General features: G+C 43.6%; 1 protein-coding gene across 1 annotated transcript in view; it reads right to left on the bottom strand.

The window, feature by feature from the left end:
* Positions 1-23883, bottom strand: part of DNAH14 (dynein axonemal heavy chain 14) — a 357723-nt gene that overhangs the window by 96640 nt on the left and 237200 nt on the right. The window contains exons 54-65 of the mRNA XM_035008404.1: positions 22679-22740; positions 21608-21792; positions 20527-20655; positions 19170-19307; positions 18106-18273; positions 16978-17148; positions 13893-14060; positions 13102-13194; positions 6000-6197; positions 3930-4091; positions 1794-1985; positions 488-666 (exon numbers count right to left, since the gene is read on the bottom strand). Coding sequence (XP_034864295.1) covers positions 488-666; positions 1794-1985; positions 3930-4091; positions 6000-6197; positions 13102-13194; positions 13893-14060; positions 16978-17148; positions 18106-18273; positions 19170-19307; positions 20527-20655; positions 21608-21792; positions 22679-22740 — 1845 coding nt within the window. The remainder of the gene's footprint in view (positions 1-487; positions 667-1793; positions 1986-3929; positions 4092-5999; positions 6198-13101; positions 13195-13892; positions 14061-16977; positions 17149-18105; positions 18274-19169; positions 19308-20526; positions 20656-21607; positions 21793-22678; positions 22741-23883) is intronic.

The following is a 23883-nucleotide window of genomic DNA, read 5'->3' as shown; positions in this document are numbered from 1 at the left end:
GGCAGGTGCTACAAGGCCGGTTCCGCTCACGTTCCTGTCCTCCTGGGAGGCTGTTAGAACACAGTTTCTGGTGTCGCTGGGGCTCTGATCAGGTCTGAGAGCTGCTGCCCCGTGTTTTCTCACCCACCTTCCCAGCGGCACCTGGACACAGTGTCCGCAGCACCGGGGCGTCCCGCTGTCTGTGACGCAGACATTGGGCTCCTGGTATGTTGGTGTCGTCCCTGGGATAAAGGCCATGACCGGTGGCACCTGCAGCTGCTCTGGTTTCCACGATGCGATCTAGCGACGGCTCGACACTCCCTCCCTGTCTCCACCGACCGGCAGCCTTAGAATGCCTCACCTCCTTGAAGGGCTTGTGCCACTGTTGCCCTTTCCCCTCACTGGAAAGGCAGCTACGGGCTCCTCTTTTGTGTTCGTGTTTCTTTTTACAAATAAAAGCACCGATTAAAAAAATATATGTATTTCTGATTTGGTCTCGAACTCTTACCTCTTTGTTTGCATTTCCTTCTCTCGTGACTTCAAAATGTGAGCAAACGTATCCAGGAACCGCAAGTAGCTACTGGGAGTGATGTAATAATGCCTACTTTCCTGGAAGTATTTTGTGTTCAAGTCTTTTATACTTTTGTGGATTTGGACACACATTGGGGCAAGTTTTTCTTTTAAGTTCTGCAAGATAATAATTTTTAAGAATCAAGAGAAAGCAATATAAATATACATAAAGAAAGAGAAAATAACTTGAAAGAGTTTATCATTCTGAGATATGGGGAGGTAGAAAAGGTCCTGGGTTAATGGGATCAAGAATAGAGAAGTCTTAGTGGTTTGGATGGTGTTAGGGTGGACGAAGCAACAATAGGGACGGTGGTTAAGGACATGCCAGACTCATGCTACCAGGCTTTACCCTCATTTCTGCTGCAGCCATCCAAGGATTTCGGGGGCCATCACCAATGGCCTGGGTTCATGGTGCCTTTTTATTTTTTTAAATTTCCCATCTTCCTTTCCTAAAGTAGGTTATCAATTACAAGAGACTCCACCTCTCTTCCTTGAGTGAAGTAAAGCTGCAAAAATGTCCGTACATCCTCAAAGGATATAATGATATGTGGGTGGGAAAACTAGAGGAGAAAGTGCCCCTCGCTTAATTTTGGAGAAAATTCGGAGACAGGACTTAGCCCTGGTGCCCACCTCCAGCCCACCAAGGCGGCCAATCACCTGGTCCCCTTTAATCCAGCTGCATTTTCTTCCTGACTCTACCCTTGGCCTTTGCTTTTCCTGGACGCTTCCCATGTGAGGTCGCAGCCCTTTTCCAGGTGCCGTGCTGACTTCTGGGCTGCTCTGGGGTCTTCGGTGGGGCTGCACTCGAAAAGATTCGTACTTACTTCTGGACTCATGAATTCTGGGCTCATTTTGCGTGTGGTTCATTGTCGCCAAACCAGAGAGATCGACAGGGAGCACCCAGAAGGTTGTAGCGTCCTTACCATGGCACCTGGCGTGCCAACTGGAGGTTGGTCCCCTGCAGGGAAACCTGCTGCTCACCGCGACCGCGGGGCAAGACCGTGCAGAGACCCAGGCAGTGAGGAATCTGGGCATCTGTGACACAGGACGGGCCAGGGGGCTAAAGAGATGGGGAGCTGATAAAGAGTCAAGGCAAACACTTGACCTATTTCATAGTTTTGCCCAGAGCTGCCTATTTTCACCTACCCAGGATTCACTGCTATTCAGAGACATAATTCTGCCAGATGCTATTAATAACCTGAAATCTTCCCTTGGATCAGATTTTTAGAAGAGGTTGTATTTACCTCTCTGTTCTTTAAATCCACCTTTTCTCTTAAGAAAGAATTGGCTACGGCAAGGAGAGCTTCTTCTGACCACTTCTCATACCAGTCGATCGTGCAGGTGGTAATCATAGAAGGATAGGCTCTACAGTGCTGGCGAAAGGTCGGTCCTTCGGGACTCATGGTCATAAAAATATGAAGATTTTTATGGATCCTCTGAAAATTAATAAAGATATAAGTTGTTAAAATGGAATCCCCTGCTTTGGAAAAAATATTACATTAAAAATTACTAGAGGTGATCAGGTGCCCTCTGAGCGCCTTCCGAAGGGGACCGCAAGTCCCGTGGAGCTCTCTCGAGGAAAGAGGCCTGGTTCTGCCCTCCGTGACCCGGAACATCCCCTCCATGAACCAAGTCACACGAGCGGGTGTGGTGCTCGAGTTCTGTTCAGGAGGGGACCTTACATCAGATGGAGGCGGGTCTATTTCACTCTTTGCTCTGGGTTGGTGTGCCACTGAGATTCCCAGAAACTCAGAGTGGGAAGTGGTTGGAGGAATGAAAGCTGAAAGACACAGAGAGAAACAGACCGACGTCGTGGGCAGAGCACAAGGGGGGGGGGGGCAGTAGTAAACCCCTGAAGGGTTAGCACTACGTGGTATTAGACCCGCTACGGTTTCGCAGGTCTTCAGCAAAGGGCTGGCTTCCCTGAAATCTCCCTGCCTCCTTCCCCCCACGAGGCCAGGCTGTGCGGCTACTGTTCCTGGCTCCTCGGAAGGACTGGCGTGGGCGGAGAGTCTCTCCTCATGTCCATCTGTCATGTTCAATGAAACCACATAACTGAAAGCAGCTTCAGTGAGTCAATGTTCCTTCCAACTCAAACAGTTCAATTTGTACAAAGTGGTAAGATGTTTGAGTATCAAGCAACCTATTTTGCCAAAGAAGTGCGGTAAAGCTGAAAGAAGAGGAAAGTGTAAGATTCTTTTTCCTCCTTTTTATCTTTAAAAAATGTATGAAAGCAAATCAAACTGCTCAATGCAGAATTCATACAACAGAGAAATGTTTAAATTAAAAATGAAGTTAGCTCTCTTTGCTTTACCCATCCCCAAACTCCTCCTTGAAGATATTCCATGTTAACGGTTTCAAGTACTCCTTCACTCATTACTGTAAGACACTTCAAATCATTTTTGCAAGTGTGGTATAAAGTAGACATATAAATAATTAAAACTGATTTCTAACTGGGATTCTTGGTTTATTATTTTTTTTATTTCTGGAGGGCACTGTTCTCCAATGAGAAATTCTTTGTTCTTCCTTGCCAATCACAATCTATATAAACCAATTTAGTAACAAGGCACTAGAGGGCCACAAGTTATCAGGACGACTGCATTTAAAAATATCACCCAATCTAAGCATCCATTCACGTGACATTGTTCTCCCTCAATTGTGTACTCGATTTGTGGAATTTTTTACATCTTCTCGTGCCGGATCACTAAGTGTCCACTGAGGATGGATGGTGGGCCAGGTCGATTTTCAGATGACTCCATCATCGACAGGAACTGGCCCAAGAAGTAAGTAGGCCTGCGGTGCTCTCCTTTGAAGGTCTGGTTTGGGCGATCCTGTCTCCTCTCTCTCTCCCTGCTGAGCCGATGGCTGGTCATTGTGCCTTAAAGATGCAGAAAGCTTAGCTCGTTGGTCTGGACTGTCTCCAGACGGACCCCACTGCTGAGTTCCTTCTGAATATCACCTGCTCTGTCTGGATTATTTCTGTCTGTGCCCATCACCCCCTGGCCAATTCCAGGGCTATTCCAAGGAATGCAAGAATTTGGGTCTTTTGCCTTTACAGACTTGTTACCAACCGTGGTCAGGGAGGGAAGTCAGTGTAAGAAATAAGCCTGGTGTCTTATTTCTCTTGTCATTGTCTCTTGCTGTTATCATGTTCTTCAGACACACTGGTAGCAGGCCCAGATCCTCGCTGACCTTGGATTTCCCTAAGGGTGTGGCGTGTCTGTGTGTGGGGATCTAGTCACTAGTTTTAACTTAAAAACTCATTTAAAGAACTAAAAAAAAAAAATTTATCCAACTTGAAAATCAGGTACAGAATTATAAACGGAGTCTACTTGTCATTTAACATGGCAATTTGGTAAAGCCAAGCCACAGAAGAGTACCTTTTGGAAGAATGCAAGTAGAGACTGCCTGTTATCAATGGAACCAGACTGTTCAGCAAAAGATCTCATCCTTAGTGCAATGGAATCCAGCTCCTCGTTTTCAAACAGGTCAAGTATATTCCTCAAATTGAGAATGTTGTTCAAATCCTCCAAAAACGACTCCTTAGATGAAACAGATACACATCAGGAATGAGTACGTTTTCCACTCTAAACATGCCAAATGGAGACCCAGGATAAAGAGCAGTGAAAGAGTTTTTATTAAAACATATGAGCATTTTGATTTTGAGAGAAAATCCAAGCTTTACTAAAAAAAAAAAAAAAAAGCATCTTTAGCATCATCACCTCCTCAGGATACTCCTGAGACCCTCACGGGTTCCTGGTGTTTCAGGCGGGGAAGGAAAGCGAGTGGGAGGACCGTCTCCAGGGGAGAGCCGACAGAGCTGCGGAGGGGCTGGCTGATCTCCTGTCTCACCCACAACTGACGGAGAACTGATGGAGCTTCTTAAACACACTGATCATTTCCTCCTGGTCAGGGGGTTCGCTTACCTACCCCAGGGTGTTGCTGCCTCGGCATCTGCTTCATTCTACCAAGCAGCCTGCGGGGACCCTACACTCACACCAGCCCCTGGTGCAAGCCGCCCGCAGAGGGACGAGCAGGTGCTGACTGCTGGTAGGACTTCCCCGACAGCCTGGGCTCAGCAGCCATCCCACCTCCCACGGCCCGCGGGCCTTACACGCCCCTTAGACAGAACCCCCCATGGGCCTAGCCAAAACCCCACTCTTTGGGTGTGAGTGGACCCATCTAGCCCTAGTGGGAGCCCAAGTCATGCCACCCATGGGCCCCGGATCCTGCCTCTCCTGGCCTGACCCTACCCTGATCTCCTCGGGTGGCCCCTCAAGGCATGCTGTGTACTTCTTCCAGGACCTCTAAGAAACTTCTCGATTTCAATTTCTCTCGTGGTCTTCTGTTGAATGGTGGATCCCCATCCAGCCCCCTGTGCTCCATTTAACAAATGTTAATTTAACAAGTCATAACACCATTTTTTGGATTCACATGGAAAGCAATGATATGGCCAGGAGAAAGCTGGAAAGTGGGGAGAAGAGATCCAGTGACCTTGAAGTCCTGAATGACATGGGAGTGGATAAGCACATTCAGCCCAGCTCCAACTGATAGTGCATTTCTGAAAAAATGATTTCTTAAATTATAACAGCAGGCTTCCAGCATGGGAGAAGTGACATCTTCTGAAATCCAGAGAAGTATCTGGCAGAAACCTCAAGCTGATGAACAGAGCAGGGTATTTAGATTTGGGAAAGGGAGGACATATAATTAAAGTGGAAAACTGGACACTCTGGAGAGCAGCAGATAACAACACAGCACCCAGACTTACTCTTGAAGTGCGATGTGCAAGAAAACCACAACCCCGGGGAGAGAGGCCCAGCATGAGGAGAGAAAACAAGATGCGAGTTTGAAACAACACTCATAACTACATGTGTCTGGAAATGTTGCCACAAAGAAGTAAATACAATCTGAGATGGCCCATGACGTTTAGGCTGTGGAAGGGCATAATTTATGCCAGATAACAGGTGAGAACAGTAGTTGGGTGATTAGCATTTTTTGCTTGTGTGTAAACCTTTTAGGGAAATACGTGAACTATAACTACAAGGAGAGTCCTAAATGTGACAGTGACGTTGGAGCAAGAGGACCGAGGGGAGGAACGGGAGTCTCGAGTGTGTGGCTGGCATGCTGCGGAGCTCATGCACACACAGTGGATTCAGATGACTGTGTTTTTTCCAAAACACAGACTCCACAACTAGTTCAGGTACGTGGACCAATTACTTCTCATTTGTCAATTAGAATGAAAATTGTAAAGACAGAAGATGCTTTTGCAGAACTCTCAGCAGCATGAGGACAAATATATAAATGCTGTCGGCTGGGAGTGGGGAGGACAGAAGAGCGGGAAAACCAGGGCAGGCCGGCAGGACTATACCTTCTTTTCAAATATTAAATGGGGGGGAGGAGCACTACTTAATGGCAAACGCTAGCAAATGCTAAAGACAAAAAGTACTTACCTGCTTTGGGTTTAAACTAGCAACTATCAGAGCAGTGGAGTTCCCTTCCAATCCTGCCTGAATGAAGCCCCTTTTAAAGTCTTCTTTGAAATCGATGTAGGCATAATTGTGGGACGTGGGCACCCGGTATAGTTGGCACTCTGTCAGGTAACAGGCCAGAGCAGCACAGGTCTCCTTCCCACAGCCGTCTGTGCCAATCTGTGCGAGAAGAACAAGCCAACATACGGTTCCTATGTACGTCCCAGACACATTGCAATGCATGGTTTCCTATCACCAAAATACATATTTTTATAACCTTTTCGGGAAATACGTGAAATATAACTACCGTATTTATCAAAGTTCTATAGGGCTTTCATATACATTCAATATTTTCACCTTTTCTCTTTATAGTCTCTTGAAATATATGAGACAATTTGACTGGAAGGAACGATAACACAATCTGAAAAATAGCATCGACAGGTTATAAATCATTACATTACTGCCAGTATTTGACTTTTCATTTAGAAGAATTTAGATAGGTCTTTTCCTATTTATTCTGAGCAATAACCACTTAGGTGCTCTTTGGTAATAATGACAAAGTATTACCTTTTTTAGCAGCTTTGCTGAGGTGTAACTTACAGGCTACACCTCTTTTTATGTATATAAATTCAATGATTTTTAGTAAATGTACAGGTTTGCAACCAGTAAATCCAGTCTTAGAATAGTTCTGTCCCCCAGGCCTGTTAGTAGTGAGTCTTCACTTCAACCCCAGTCCCGGGCAACCATTAGTATGCTTTCTGTCTACAGATTTCCTATCCATCGAATAGTAAATATGAAGTCTTTTGCATCTGCCTCCTCACTTAGCATGATGGTTTTGTGGTTCTTGCATGTGGTAGTGTCTATTAGTAGTCTGTTCCCTTTTATTGCTAAATAGTATCCTACTGGATGGGACCTACTGATGGGATACTTGGGAGTATGTCCACTTCACGGCTATTCTAATAATGCTCCCGGAACACTTACGTGCAAGTCATAAAGTGAACGTTTGCTTTACTTTCTCTTGTGTCGATACAGACAAACAGAACTGCTCTGTTAAAGGGTAAATTGGGGTTAACTTTATAAGAAATGGTCAGACTGTTTTTCAAAGCAGTTGTACTATTTTACATTCACGCCGGCCACGTGCGCAAGCTCCCGCTTATCCACAACCTTGCCAACACTCGATACAGCAGTTGTGCAAGCACATGCGGGCTAATATCTCCATGGGCTTTCAGATCGCCTTTCCCAAATGGTAAATGATGGCAAGTAGTTTTCTCATAGGCTTATTCCCATTCATGTCTCTTTGGTGAAATATCTAGTTAAATCTTTGGTCCACTTAAAAAATAAACTTTTTGATTTTAGGAGAGTCTTTGATTTACAGTAAAATTGCCAAGATAGAAAAGAGAATTTCCATACACCCCACATCCAGTTTCCCCTACGAACATCGACCTAGTAGGATATACTTGTTCTCATTAAATGAAACAGTATCGATCCATTATTAACTAGAATCCCTACTTTATTCAGAGTTCCTTAGTTTTTAACCTAACATCCTTTTTCTGTCTCAGGAGATATAACTAGTAAACACATTATGTTTACTAGTTATATCTCCTGAGGCTCCTCTTGACTGTGATGGTTTCAGACTCTTTTTTTGTTTTGTTCTGATGACATTGACGGGTTTGAAGTGTGCTGGTCAGACATTTTGTAGAATGCCTCTCGGTTGGGATTTTCTTGATGTTTTCCTTCTGACTAGACTGGGGTTATGTGTTTCTGGGAGGGAAGACCATGGGGATAAAGTGTCATTTATCAACATGATTTATCACTGTTGATGCTGACCTTGGTCACCTAGATAAAGTATTGTATGTCAGCCTTCTCCATTGTGAAGTTACTGTTTTCCCCTTTCATACTGCATCCTTTGGGAAAAATCACTAATAGCTCACAGTTAAGGAGTGCAGAGTTATGCTCCAATTTTGTATGCTGACCTTTGCATACACACATTCCTATAAATGTATGAAACCATATACATGAAGCCAAACAGGAGTTCAACTGCTGTCTTCAACCCTCATCCATCACCATATGGCTCACTCTAGCCTCTTTCCCTTGCTTATCTGTAAGCTCCCGCTCCAACAGTGAGAAACCTGCTCCCACCACCTGCCATCCTTTACTTACTCAGTTGTGATATATATGCACAGTGGTATCAGAATGGTGACCTCACTCCCACAGGAAACCACTTTATTAGCTTACATACAGTTTCTTTTGCTTTTAGTCTTACAGACTCCACTCCCTTCCAAATTTCCTTAGGTCAGTTCCTTTCCTTTCCACCCTCTTCAGGGAGACTGTTGCACACACTGTGACACAGTTTGGTTGTTTTGTCACATTCTGCATTCCATCCTGGGATTCCCCAGACCTCCTAAATGACTCTTTGGAACTTCCATACACTAAGGTTCACTCTTTGTGCTGTGAAGTTCTACGGGCTTCGACAAATGTGTGGTGTCATGTACTCATCATTACAGCATTGCACAGAATAGTGTGCTCGAATATCTTACATTTCACCTTCCTTCCTCTCTCCAAACCCTTGGCAACCACCAATCTTTTTACCATCACCATAGTTTTGCCTTTTCCAGAATGTCATATAATTGGAATCATACAGTGTGTAATATTTCCAGACTGACTTCTTTCACTTAGCAATATGCCTTGAAGATTTGTCCATGTCTTTTTGTGGCTTGATATCTCATTTCTTTTTATCTTTGAATAATATTCCATTGTACCCCAGTTTATCACTTACTGAAGGACATTTTGATTGTGTCCAATTTTTTAATAAAGTCGCTGTAATTACACATGGGAAGGTTTTTGTGAGGATGTAATTTTTCAAATATGTTAGGTAAATACATAGGAACGTATTGCTAAACTATATGGTAAGGCTATCTCTAGCTTTGTAAAAAACCACCAAGCTATCCTTCCAAGTGACTGTGCCATTTTGCATTCCCATCAGCAATAAACAAGAGTTCTTATTGCTTTGTACCCTTGCTAGCAATTCCTACTATCTGTTTTTTGTTTTTTTTTAAATTTTGGTCACTTTAATAGGTGTATAGTGATTATCACATTGTTTTCCCTAACAACAAATGATATTGAGAATCCTTTTATATGATTTTGTGAGATGTCTGTTTATTTTTAATTGGGTAGGTTGTCCTTAGGATTTTCTATAAACGGGATCATGTGGAATGTGAATAAAGAGAGTTTTACTTCTTCTAAAGTAAGTATCTGGATGGCCTTTTTTCCTTTTTCTTATCTAATTGCACTGGCTACAAACTCCAGTATAGGGTTGAATAGAAATTGTGAGGAAAAAATGTATCTTTGTTTTGTTCCCAGTCTTAGAGGAAAAACATTTAGCCTTTCATCATTAAGTATGAAAGTTTTTCATAGATGCCTTTTATTAGGTTGGTAAACTTCCCTTCTATTCCTTTTTGCTGAGAGTTTAAAAAAATCATTGATGGTATTGGATTTTATCAAACGTATTTTCTGCACATATGATCATGTGGTTTTGCCTTGTATTCTATTAATATGGTGCATTATATTACTGCTTTTGGATGTTAAGCCAAACATGCATTCCCAGGATAAATCTCACTTGGTCATGACGCATGATACTTACATGTTGTTGCATTGTTTGCTAATATTTTGTGTGGGAATTTTACAACTATATTCATAAGGGATATTGGCCTGCAGTTTTCTCTTGCCGTGATGTGTCTTATCCAGTTTTGGTATCAGGTGATACTGGCCTCGTGGGTGAGTTGGGAGCTGTTCCCTCCTCTATTTACTGGAAGGGTTTGTGAAGGATTGATCTCATTCTTCCTTAAATGTTTGGTAGAATTCTCCAGTGAAGCCAATTGACCAGGAGCTTTTTTTTCCATGGGAAGTTTTCAAATTCCCAGTTCAATCTCTTTGTTTAGGTCTTTTCAGGTTTCCTATTTCTTTAGCTCAGTCATTTGTGTCTTCTTCCATTTCATCTAGGCTATCCAATGTGCTGGCACACAGTTGTTCACATTATTCTCTTATAATCCTTAATTCCTGATTTAAAAAATTTTAATGATGGATTCTCCTTTCTCTTTTTTTTCTTGGGTTGTCAATTTTGTTCATCTTTTCAGAGAAAAAAGCTTTGGTTTCACTGATAATCTCTATTGTTTTTCTGTTCTACTTTCTTCTCTCATCTTTATTAGTACCTTCTTTCTGCTTTGGGGTTTAGTTTTCTTTTCTTCTGTAGTTTCCTAATGTGGGAGGTTAGGTTATTTGAGATTTTTCTTTAAAAAAAAAAAAATTTAGGCACTTATAGCTTATATACATTTCCCTCTAAGCACTGCTTTGGGAATGCTGTGTTTTCACTTATCTCAAAATATTTTCTAATATCTCTTGTGATTTCTTCTTTCACTCATTGGTTATTTGGGAGTATGTTGTAAAAATTCCACATATTTGTGAATATTTCAAATTTCTCTCTTTCTTTCTTTTTTTTTAAAGATTTTATTTATGAGAGAGAGAGCATGAGCAGGGAAGAGGGGTAGAGGGAGAGGGAGAAGCAGGCTCCCTACCCAGCAGGGAGCTCGATGCAGGGCTCGATCCCAGGACCCTGGGATCACGACCTGAGCCGAAGATAGCCACTTAACCGACTGAGCCACCCAGGCACCCTCAAATTTCTTTCTGTTATTGATTTCTACTTTAATTCTATTGTGTTCAGAGGACATACTCTGAATGACTTCAATCCTTTTAAATGTATCGAGGCTTGTTCTATAGTCTGGCACATGGTCTATGTTGGAGACTGTTCCATGCATGCTTGAGAAGAATGTGTATTTTGTTTTTGTTGGAAGGAGTCTACTATCTATGTCAATTAGGTCAAATTGTTTGTACAGTATTATTGACATATTTATATCCTTGTTGATTTTGTATCTAGTTGCTCTAGCAATGATTGAGAGTGGGGTTATCGAAGACTCCAATCATTGCTGCTGAACTGCTTATTTCTCTCTCTTCAATTCTGTCTGTTTGGCTTCACATATTTTGGGGCTTAGCTGTTAGGTGTGTGTGTTTAAACTGTTGTATCTTTCTGATGATTGATGCTTTTATCATTATAACATCTTTCTTTTCTCTTGAACACTTGTTTTTTTCCCTGAAAGTCTATTTTGTCTGATATTAGTATAACCACTCCAACTCTCTTATGGGAATTATTAGCATGAATTATCTTTCTCCATCTTTTCTTTTTTCTTTTTCTTTTTTTAAAGATTTTATTTATTTATTTGTCAGAGAGAGAGAGCACAAGCAGGGGGAGCAGCAGGCTCCCTGAGGGAGCCTGACACAGGGCTCGATCCCAGGACTCCGGGATCATGACTTGAGCTGAAGGCAGACGCTTAACGACTGAGCCACCCAGGCACCCCAGTAATGTTTACTTTTAACAAGTCATGTATGATATGCTTTTTACTTCTTTATCTATTCAACTAATCTCATTTGAATTGACCAATCTAGATCATGATTATTTTTTTAAATCTGTTTTAAACGTTCTTCATCAAGTCATTACGCTCCCTCCGGCTGCTTCTCCCTGCTGAAGCTGCATAGGCTAGGTCAGCTTCCAGTTATATTACCATTTTACACAAGTGAATCCCAGTGCAAAGATCTATCGATCTATTGATGATCTTTAATTGGGCAAAGTAGTCACAGGATCAGAGAGGAAACAGGGACTTGCCATGCTTTGCCTTGTATTTTTAACAGGGGCTCTGATAGGACGATGGGGTCATGAGAAAGCATTGTTAAAGAGGCAAGTTTCTAGTTGAGCGTTAGGTCTTTAAAAATTGCTCTGAATGCATTCTCAGGATTTTAGAATTGACAACTCTTTGTAAACTCACTTGTTATTAGAAAAGAAAGTCACTTTGTGGTAAAAGAAGCAAACTGAGAGTATGTACCATTTGGGAGTTAAAAAATAATCTATTATTAACTGAAATAGACAAAATCATAGATCTTATAGAGCTTATGTTCTAAATGTGGAGACAGGTAATACATAAATGAAAAGTTAAATACGTAAGATCCAATAACACTAAGGTCTAGGGAGAAAAGGCAGAATAAAGGGACAAAGTGACAGGGGCCGAGGGGAGGGGAGAGACAGGGGAGGCAGGAGTCCCGGGGGCTGTGGTAGTGGCTCGGGTAGGGTGGAGGCAATCGAGATGTGTACGAGTGTGCTTTTTAAATACAGCTATTTCGGAAGCTGTATTTCCAGGATGTATTGACGGACTGAGGGTGGGGTGTGACAGAAAAGCGTCCAGAATGAGGGGTTCCTGGGTTTCTGGCTAGAGCGGTATATCTATGTTGGTGCCATTTATGAGATGGGCGAGGTTAGTAAAGGAAGAGTTTCAATGGAAGAAATATTTGCTTTTGTATTTTTGCTTTAATTCTATTTTTCAGTTTTTAATTCCTTTTAATTACTCTTAATGCATGTCTGTTCAAATAAAGCTCTAGTAGTTCTGAATGCAAAACAAGTCTTTTTGGGAAAAAATGATGTGAATTAAATAACTAGTTATAAATAACAAAAGTATAAAATACATAAATAATAGGCATAAGCAATAGCTTAAATGTTCATAAATACTGTGACTCCTATAATTGGCTGTTTGTGTTGGGTTTTATTTAGCCTTCTGAAAGCTTTTGTCTACTCAGGTTGTTTGGGGATTTGCCAAGAATTTATCTCCCACTTGTTTTCATGAGAAGTAGAATTTTGTGCAAAGACTCAGTTTCTAAATCCATATTCCAGGAAATGTACTGTTTTCAAGGTCAAGATCCACCAGCACAGACACTACGTTGGTGCTGAGGATATGCTAGAGATGCTGCCAGCTCCGTCACTTCTATTCACATCAAACGCTTCCAAAAACAAGCATTTTTATGTGCTGATAAATTTCTTATGCGAACTCTGGAGAGGAAGAGCACGTTGTGTGGGACTCAGTGGCTGCAAGCTTTCACAAAGAGAAAGTTTGCATAAGTAAAACTTTTGTAAGCAAGGTAGATTTTATCAGATTCCCTCAATTGTTATTTTGAAACTTAAATGTATTTGAACAATTTAAACTCCTACCAGTAACATGTGACCCCCTGGCTGCCGAAGGACCCTCGCAGCTCTTGCGATGTGTTCTATGGCTTCCTTGAAGAACACCATGGAATGAAAAATCTAGCAGAGGAAATGGGACAAATAAAGTGCTTACAGGCATAGAAACGTCAAAAGTTCACTGCAGTTTTACATACAAGGATCCGGGAGTGAGACTGACGATTTTCGTAATCCAGCAACCTAGACCCACTAAACTGGTTTACATTTCTGAAAAATAAATTTGCATAATGAGGAGTCCCTATGCCAGTATTGCCGTGAGCAAGACCGGGGGAGTCCCAGGCTCAAGGGAAGAGAGAAGGAGAACAACAGCATCGGGGCTGTTCTGCGGCTGCTTTATCTTGGGTGGGACTCGTGGTGAGGGAAGAGTCCCAGGAGACGGGGTGGCGGCATCTGTGATTCTGTTGGGGCCCCCGGTCTGACACCTGTCTGCCCAGGACAGCAGTGGCAGGGATGCTGCTCCTTGCTGTTGCCCTGGACACGCAGGGGCAGAGGGAGAGAGAATTACAAGCAGACTCCCTGCTGAGTGCAGAGCCTGACACCAGGCTCGATCCCACGACCCTGAGATCACGATGTGAGCCGAAATCAATTCGGACACTTAACCGACTGAGTCACCCAGGCACCCCTCTTTCTCTCACTCGCATACACGTCTTGAAAATATCTGTTGTGAAAGAAATATACCCATCCATGTGTGTGTATAACACACACACACACACACACACACAGCACTCCTCAGAGTCTACACAGTGCACGTCTGTACGTACCTCCAAAGACGTGGAGCTCAACTTCTTTTGGAATTCATTCAGCACGTTGGCAAGTCTATTATAGTCATTGGTATTCCGATAGATCTTTTTCCTATGAGGCTTGTTTATATCCAAGAAATCCACAAATACAATTGAGTCGTTCATCAGTTTTTCTTTGGTCCATTGAATCTATTGTAAGATCATCATTTAAGAGTATGTGTTAAGAGCCAGATTCTACTTGTTATCAAAACGAATGGAACAGATCTGTATCAGAGACGCTCTTGGCACAACAGATCCAGGTAAGCCTTGGGGGCTCTTTCCCTTTGCTGTGCTATGGAACCTGTGGGCCCTTTCTCAGAATACGTACATCTGGTGCCATACAAGGGTTGCAAAGGAGACCGAATACATTGACCTGGAGTTTCTGCACCTGCACTGCAGGCCTGCGCCTCCCACTAGGTCTCAGCAGCCCCACCCCCACCCCCTTCAGGTGTCCAGCGCTGGAAATTCCCAGCAGGCACCCAGGAGATGAGGTTGGGCGGCAGGATAACATGACAGGTAAGAGGATATCAGGAGTCTGATCTCCCCGGTTTGGATGACTCCACCACTTAACTAGCTATGTAACCTGGGGCAAGTTCTTAGCCCCCTCTGCCTCAATTTCTTTATCTGTAAAGTGAGGATAACAGCAGGACCTCCATCGCAGAGGTGTTATAGAGACTAAGATGAGCAATGATATAGAAAGCTCTGGAAACAGTATCTGGCACATTGTAAGTGCAACAATTGTTAGCCTTACCACATTTTATTTTTTAAAAGTGAAAATAAGCCAAACTGATTAAATGATACCATATAAATGCAAATTCTCAGAGGACTAATTTATATCTTTATGTCCTTAAGGAAGATGGGTCAATATGTCTTTACTCTGGGGTCTTGCAGCGGTTCCTGCTGTCCGTCCACAGGGCAAGCCGTGTGTCCCTAAAGCGTGTGCGAGCTCATGTCCTACCGCCTCTGCATCTATTGCTTGTTCGTCCGGCAAAGTCCAAAACCTGGACTGCCCTGCCATTTACAGGAGGGAGTTTGCAAACTTCACCCGGGGGGGTGGGGGAATGATCTCTCTCTAGTTATGTTAGCAAAGTCCCTCCCTTCCTCCCAGTTATCCTTATCAAGCACCAACTGAGAGGAAGGAAGGATGCTGAATTCTGGTGATTAGGTAGAGATAAAAATCAATGACTTTGTTCTCATAGAACCCACAGGTTAGAGAGAGAGATAACTAATTACATTATAGTAAGTTCTAGGATAGGAAAGTCCACAGTCCTGGGAGAACACAAAGAAGGGACCCTCAAACTGGAAGGGGGTGGTGTTGGCCAGCGACATCCACTGAAAGAGGAAGCGTGAGCTGAATCTTGAAGGCTGGCCAGAGGGGACCCAGGGGTGTCGAGGCAGAGGCCGGAGAGACCACGGACGCCAACGCCGCATTCCAGCTGGGACGTGGGGCTGAGGTGCCGAGGTTTCTGGCGTGGTCACGGAGGTGGGCAACATCAGGCCAGGGCACCGGGAGGTGCAGGGAGCACAGCAGGCAAAGACCGGGAATGGTTTTGCAAGTGGTTTTGTGTGTTGAGCATGAAGCACCCCGAACACCGCGAGCCAGACTTGGAAGACAAACCAAGGTCTAACTTTAGAGCTCAGGTTCTTTCTGCCGAACCACCTGTCTGTATCTGAAATGTAGACAGAAAGTCCAGTTCTTGCCCACAGCTTACATTTATAGAGCGCTTACTGTATGTCAGAAACTGTTCTAGACACAAAGGGGTGCCGCTGATTCTCAGCACAGCCTACAAGTGGGTATGGCTGCTACCCCAACTTCAGAGATGAGGGAATGGAGACATGGGGGGGTCCCCTGCCAGGGCTCCACAGCTGCTCAGGGGATGGGCTGGGCTTTGAAGGTGGACAGGGCCCATGGGGGTAGCCTCTATATTCAAGTGCTTCTCAGGTTGCCAGGGAAGAAAAGCGGGAATGGTACCCAAGTGGGTTGGGGAGTCTAGTCTCTGAGCAGGGGAAACGGGGTGAAAGTAGGGACAAGAGGGGTCTGAAGCGTCAACGAAGAGCAGCAAGGACAGCAAGGACATCACCAAGGACAGCAGGCCAGGTCTGAGGGACTCCACAAGCGAGTGGAGGTGTGCTGGTCTAGCAGGTGGGAAAGGATCACCCCTGTGAGCTCAACGGAGACATGGGAGGGTAGGGGCTGTGCGCTGACATGAACAATCACATCAAGGAGGAGCTGGGCTGGGCTGAGAGCAGAGAGCTCTCATCTGGGCTGAAGAGCAGAGAGCCTGGACTGAAAGGAAATAATGATGGGAGTGTCTCGAAAGTATTTTTTAAAAGCTTTCTGGATTTGGGACTAGTCTTAAACATACATATGTACACGTACACAGTACACACACACACACACACACACGAACGCAGGTCTACATATATGTATATACGCTGCATTCTGAGTTTATGTGCATGTCTGTATCTCTAGGTATAAGCTTCATACCCAAAAGTCTTTTTTTTCTCTGTTGTGAATTCATTATATTTCCTGGGCTCTTATGAACAGGACAAGAGAAAGCAGCACCACCAAAGAAGACAGAAAAGGAAGGAGGAGTCACCTCTGGAAGGAATTCCGAAGGACCCCGCCCCCCCCCAATTCTCTCGAGAGGAACTCACACCACGGCCTCGTGAAGGCGCTGAACTCGCCCCTGTGCTTCCCCACCAGCTTGTGGTGTGGTTCAGTCTCCTGAACTGCTCTCCTTCCTTCTGGACTGGGAGCCCAGGGGCTCCGTGGAGACCAAAGTTCAAGGCGCTGGAGCTACGGGGACTGAGCGCTTCTGCCAGGCCTGGAGAAACGTGAGCTGTGTCAGGGCTTGAAGGCCAAACGCATGAGCAAGGGCATCAAGACTTTGTCATTTCCATCCCATCAAATCCATGTTCATTTAGACATTATCAAGTGGAAAATGGGATTGTTAATGATATTAATAATGTTGTTATTAATATTATAGAAATGCCTGAGGGCTTTTAGAAAACAACACTTTTGCCTGAGATACCATTTAAAATAATTTTTAAAATATAGGTTTACCTGAAAATAAGTCTCAATTTCCTTTGAGAGAAGTTGATAGAAAAGCCCTTTTTCGGTATATTCCATTAGGCGATCGTGAAACACTCGGGTGGCTTCGTGAACTAAGAACAGAGCCGCCATCTGTCTGGAGTTAACGACGACCTTCTCGGCTTGCAGCAGTCCCAGGAGGAGCTATTAGGGATTGAAACCTAAGGTTTATTTTGAACATTAGCAGGTAGTCTGTGAAGCAGAGGCTCAATTTGTTCAGGTTTACGATTCCATACAAACAGAAGCGATGATCTGAGGTGAGAAGTGTCCATTTCTCCAAGTGATAAACTTGATTTTTGATGAGATGGGCAGGTTGTAACTCAGAGAAAACTGGCATGGCACACCCCCCCGGAGGGAAAGGGGCTAAGGCCCCCTCGGCCGGGCCTAGTGGAGGCCTCGCCGGCTCGGGAAGCCATGGGTCCTGACCACTGGGGCTGACTTGGAGCCAGGGGTGCAGGTGGTGACCGGGACATGCTTCTTCATGCAGGCATGTTCTAACATTTTGAATTGGATTAAAAGAATTTATAACCCATTTCAAACATGATAAGCACTATTTTGGACCACAGGTCCATGGCAAGGAGAGAAAGACCGAATTCAAAAATTGCTTTTCTTAATGTTTTAATTCTGAAAATTATTTGATCAAGGCTAGTGACTGAGTCAGCATGGTTGGCAACATTTCCTGTTATAAAAAGCAAGACTCGTGGGAAATGCAAGCATATTTATGAAATGCATACAGGCTTTCATTTTCTGAGAGCTGCACTAATATCTCAGAAATAAAGCAAAACCAAAAGCTGTGTAATACCCTTGCCACTGCTTTCCCTGCTGAGACTCTCAGCCAATATTCTAACAGTCTGTGCGGCTTCATCACTGAATTCTCTGCAGGGCATTGTTTTAATGATTCTTTTTAAATGGCTCATGGGATAAACTGCTAATAAACAGCAAAACTCATCAACTTGGATTTCTTGTTCCCCCCTTCTCTAACAACTGAATGTTGACAGTGGAGCAAAGAGGAGAGAGAGAGAAAGAGAGTCAATTCAGTAAAATTACATTTCCTCAACTTACAATTTAAAGTTAAGCTAAAAAATGGATTTTAAAACACACCTTAAAGATATCTCGGAGATTAAAGAGGTAGTGGCATTTTGCTGGGGTTGGCAACATGTTCTGACATACTTGATAGTAGACAGCGAGAGAACAAGATATTATCTGATCCTTACTTTTCTGAACGTTGGATGTGAAGTTATTGATGGAGAAATACATTCCCAAATGAGCCTTTAAAAGGAAATTTTATAGTCAGCCTCAAAGTTTAAGCACAGTTTCTTCCTAATTAATCCCTACTAAAAAGGAGATGTGTGTACTATCATGGAGGATTTATGACATTTAAAATGTTAGTAATTAGAATCCACTTTAAACCAAACAGACTAATACAAAGACACTGCAAGGGTCGCAAACCGGGGAAATTCTCCTTGGTCCGAGTTTGGTGAATGATCTAGAGGCAGGTGTTGCTGCGCTCTGGGGACAATTTATGCCCTACCTGAGTGTGTACCGGGAGTGCTGACAACTGTCCTGCCCCCTTGCTCTCTAGGAGAGGTTACGAGATGGAATACAAGGTGACAGAATTATTTTCTCATTTTGGGTTGGTGTATGTATATATATTCTTCTACATTAGGATTAAGAGTCAGACGCTTAACCCACTGAGCCGCCTAGGTGTCCCTCAAATTTATTTTTCTCATCAAACTAGATTTAAAGTCAAGCCATTTTTCTAATCAGATATTTCAGATTTTCTTACTTTGTATTCTACAAAGAAACAAAGAGAACAAACCAGGATAGCAGAACTCTAGGCGAGCTTGTTAATAATGCAGACTCCTGAGCTCCATCCCAGATATGCTGGATTAGGGTCTTTGAGAATGAAGTCATAGGATGCACATCTTACCCATGCATTAAACGTGTGCCACATGTATTTCTAATGCACACTGGCTTATGTTTCAGTTATTTAGAGGCAAATTACAACCACAGGCCAGAAAGGGGTGGCGGGTGGGGGGGGGGAGACAAAACCCATCCCCTTGAGGGAATTTTCTTTCAATATCAGTGGTTTTAAGTTTTCACATCTTCTCTTATACTATGGAATTAAAATTCTTGTTCAATAGAAAATGAACTGACTGCATTACCTGGAAAATAGCGCGCAGGGCGCTCTGTGGAGGATGAGGCAGCACCAGGATGGAAAAGTGTTTGAGGAGACGCGGGCTGACGTGCCTCCTGACTGCTGCAGGGCTGCAGGCTGCCACTAGAGAAAGATCTTGAATGTTCTGTGGGAAGAGTGAAAAGGGCGAATACATGTATCTGTAGAAAGTGAAATATCACCCATTTCTCAGCCCCTAGTAAACAGAAGATTTCAATGTTTAGACGAAAAGATGATTTACTGCAAAAACAAAACCTGTGACCACAATAGAAATTGATCTTCTTAGAAGTAACCGAAACCCTCAAATGCAATTTCGAGACAGCTTCCTTCTAGGAGGCTTTCTAAATGTCATCAAGCCATAGCCTGACTTTGAAAAAGCAATTACTGGACACGGAGCAACATGCTGAGGCGAGTGGAGGACTCTGGTGATGAGGGAGGGCTCAGGAGCACGGAGCGGGTCCCCAGGGAAGGCAGGGTTGTGAGGGTCACGGCCCTTGGACACACCGTGCCTTCGGAGCACTGCAGAGCGGGCCTCGGTCCTGCAGACCGGCTCACGGGCTCATGGCGGGCTTTGTAACAGCTTTGTAACAGGCCGGACCCCAGCCACAGAAACCCCACAAGAGGCCAGTCTCCTGGATTTTCCCTGCCCGGGCTGCATCTGGATTCTTCTCTTGGCTGCGGGATAACGGGTGGTTCACATAGTCTGGTGTCTGAGCCGACAGGGTGGCGTCCAGGATCCCTGGCCCAGGTTTGTCTGAGACGTGAAACTGTTTGTAATGCAGCCGTCTAATTCCACAGACAAAGTCAGTTCTTGAGCGCAGGGCTCGTGATTTCCAGAGAAGGAACCAAGTAAGGAGACAAGTGCATTTGCTTCTTCAAAAACTGCAGCCATTCTGACTAGTTCAAGGTAATGGAAACAACGGCCCAGGAATACCGCCCTGCGAATCTGTTGGACTGTGCAGTGCTATGGAACATCCCTGATTAGTGATCTTGCAGAGAAAGACGCAGAGCACTCTTACACAGACAGTAAGATGCACGTGCTGGGGCGCATTTTCGCTAGCTTTTCTCCTATGTGTTCACTGATGCTGCATAACCTGATGAGCTGCTGATGTGATTAATAATGGTGAGCATTTGACTCAGAAATTAAACCTACACGGCATACTTGGAATTTTCACTAACAGCGAATCCTATGGAGCCGTGTGGAATGACAAAGATGTCTTCGGCACGGTTCAGGTAGGGTTTCTGATGTGTTCTGTGTGTTCATCCCAAGTGTCTCAACTCACTCAACTCGGTTATGAACATTTAGTTCATTGTTAATGGGAACAAAATCTTTGTATATGCTGTACCTTCCAAGCGTTCTTCTCAGTGTTGTACAGACCTCCCATATCTAGTAACTGCCTGATCAGTTCCAGGGGTGGCTGAGCTCCGGACGTATCCGGTTCCGGTACGTTCAGATCATCAATGAACAGGACAATCTTGAGCAAGACAAAAGGTTTTAAAACATATCACTTGGTGTTGCCTTTCCTTCAGTTACACATTAGGAATACTAACTACACTATGGTGTAAGAACAAAGTTATATGAAACGACATGCCTGTTTTTCTAAAAAAGCAGGAGACCAAATTCCTTTTTGAAGAGATGACTTTAGACAACAGTAAGTTTTCAAAATAGCAGCTACCCCCAACAAGGCTATTCTCTTGGTACCTTTCCCTTAGGCTTGCCTTCCTCTTATCATCATGTTAAAAATAAGACAACAGGCCCCAAATGGGAGTCCCTGGTAAGCCCGAGGCCACCCAACCCAGACTTAATGACAGCTTCGGCTCTCCCAGGCTCTCCCAGAAGGGTATCTGAAGCCAGTCACTCAGCTCTAGGTTGGTCGTCCTGACACACCCTGCCACCCCCAGGGGGAAGGTGACATTATCACAACCCACATGCTGTTTGCCAGGATAACTTGCTTCCTGCCCCCCCCCCCCCCCCCCCCGCCGTCCCGCCCTTCTGCTTGTAAAGTCTTTCATTTTGTACAGCTCCTGGAAGCTCCTTTCTTTCTGCTAGTTGGATGCCTAGCAGATTCATGAGTAAGTGAGTAAAGCCAATAAATCCTTAAAATTTACTCAGTTGCATTTTGGTTTTTAACAGTCCCAACTCATGGTTGTGGGAAGAAAATGTGGTCAAATGCACCGTTACGAAACCATCTAAAGCATTTTTTGTCTTATCTGGTCATGTTTAATTTAGATTCCAGGAGCTTCTTTTGGCCTTAGTAATTCCAAATCCATATAATTGATTAGTATTATACTGATCAGTATTTATAAAGTGCATTCTCTAGCAATGTGCAGGGGTGCTTTCTCTGTTTATGATTATTAAATAAAACAAATCACATTATGGCTAGAGTGGCAGAAGCAGATTAGTCAACGGGATGGGAGGCGTTTTACCCTGCTGTTCTTTGGTGCTCCAAGAGTGTCTTTGGTTCTTCTTACTAATTTCTTCAGGACCATCTCCTTGGCTTTGGCAGCTGTGGTACTGACACTAAAATTTACTGTTGAGACTATAATTCCTTTCTTATCACTTTTCAATGAACTTTCATCAGTTCTGACTGCTGGCTTTTTAATAGGCTTATCTGTTATGCCAAATATGGAAAGAAACACAAATTTAGAGTACTTTAACAGTATTTGTGATTTATTTTAAGGTGTTAGGAAATATGAACGTTACATAATTTTACTCTTTTGTTGTAATTTGCAAGAAATCACTCTGAGGACAATTCAGTGAGAGAAGGAGTACCAACTGTGAAATGTTTCCAGTGGTTTCCTCCCTTCCACGTGGTCTGCGGGGTCTCTGTAGTTTATGCACAACTGACACTGGTACCTTTTTATGACTTCAAAGTACTGGGATGTGCAAGACGGTATGTATCTACTGAAAGCACCCAGGAGAGGTTTAAAAGCAGCGTGCACCTGCGTCCACCAAAGGCATCAGACTTAGGACACATTCCCTGACAGCATCCTCCACAAGGGCCACTCGGGATGGTGCTACGGCAAATATAAAAGTAAAAACAAAACCAAAAACTCCTCTGGCAAGAACCTTCTGGCCAGGCAAGAACCTTCACGATCTGCAGCTGTCTGGAGGCTGCCCCTGCTTTTCCTCTTCAGAAATGGAGCGGCTACTCCCAAACCACTCGGCCCAAGTTCTCCAGGAGGATCTGAGAACTCATCCAGTAACTTCTCCCCTGCATTACTCGGACAAGCATGAAGGAACAGGAGAGGCCAACACTGCCTCCAGGTGCTTCCAGACTTGGTCCAAAGTTCCCCCAAGATGCTGGGGTCCCCACTTGTGGGACACTACGCCATCAGCACCCCAGCTGTTGGGCAGGGCATGGCAGTCTGAGGGGGGAGTGGGGATCTTTCAGGACTCTCGATTTTAAGCTATGAGTGGAATTCTGTTCATTCTGACATTCCAGACAAGCATGCAGTGACCTGATAGGAAGGAGTTTCACCCAACGTAATGCGTACCTCGACTTCCAGCGGCTGTCTTGTGGGTTTCAGAAAGCAAGATGCTGATATTCTGCTTCAGGCTATAGGAATAAAAGGTTTTCGAGATTCAAAATCAGCTTGCTTACCATACTAGCCATACGAATAAAATACAATCAAAGTAGCAGTGTGTGCTGGGTTCTACCTCATTCTCCTACAAGAAAACAAATACTCTTTTTTCCTGCTTACACTTTCACAGATAAGATCGTGCCGCCACTGCCACATTAAGTCCAACACCACAGGATTATTCTCAAAAACAAACTGAACAAATCCTGAGGCGCCAGGTTACTGGTATCCCCGATGGGTAGTAAGCCACTAACTCACTGGTCCCTTTATAAAATGTGCTTTCCCTTGTGGATGACTCAACAGAAACCCCTTCCACCTTTATTTTGGTCATGTCTTCAGGTGTTTCTTTGTAATGTGATTTCTTTCTTAAAATCCAGTTCAGTTTAAATAGTGAGCCTACAGTAAGATTTCTTTTTTAGTGCCGTTATTTATGATTATAATAATTCAGATAAGGAATGATTCCTATGGCATTAAATGTTTCAAAAATTATTTCTCTGATTTTTTACAGCCTTATTTAAGTGTAGTAGGATTTATTCCAAAATCATTCCAGGTGACAGTGCTCCGGCTACCAGTAGTGTTGGAAAGACAAATGGGGGAATTCAAGATGTCTTGGGAAGATAGGACAGCTTTGGCGAGTGCAGGTGGGAGATGGGCTGCAGTTTGGGAGGAATCCAACGGTATCATTTGTTTCAAACAACAGTGTGCTTCTTCCATATTTTAATTAGAATTAACTTTAAAAATTTGCATTTTATTTGCACAGTTTAGAACTCTTTTTCATTGCTTCCCCCTCCACCCCCTTTTAAAAAGAGACATGGAGAAACAAAGTTCTTTGTAAAGAAATTTTTTCTTCAAGTAGCCTCCACACCAAGTGTGGGTGAAGCCTAACGGGCTGGGAACCCAGGACCCTGAGATCAGACCTGAGCTGAGATTAAGAGCCCCACGTTTAAAGAATATTTTATATTTGATAAGATGAAAATTCTAGTGCAAGAAAACCAATTATATGCAACACTTTTTTGGTATGTTTTAGGTGCATTTTTCCAAGAAGGAAAATAGTCTATAGCTGCACTTTGCTATGTAAGAAAAAGGAGATTTTAAATTTAGTTGTATTTAAAATAAACGTA

This window comes from Mirounga leonina, unplaced genomic scaffold (genome assembly GCF_011800145.1).
Source record: "Mirounga leonina isolate KUSES-001 unplaced genomic scaffold, KU_Mleo_1.0 Mir_152, whole genome shotgun sequence".
Taxonomy (NCBI): domain Eukaryota; kingdom Metazoa; phylum Chordata; class Mammalia; order Carnivora; family Phocidae; genus Mirounga; species Mirounga leonina.
This window is presented reverse-complemented; position numbering and strand designations above follow the sequence as displayed.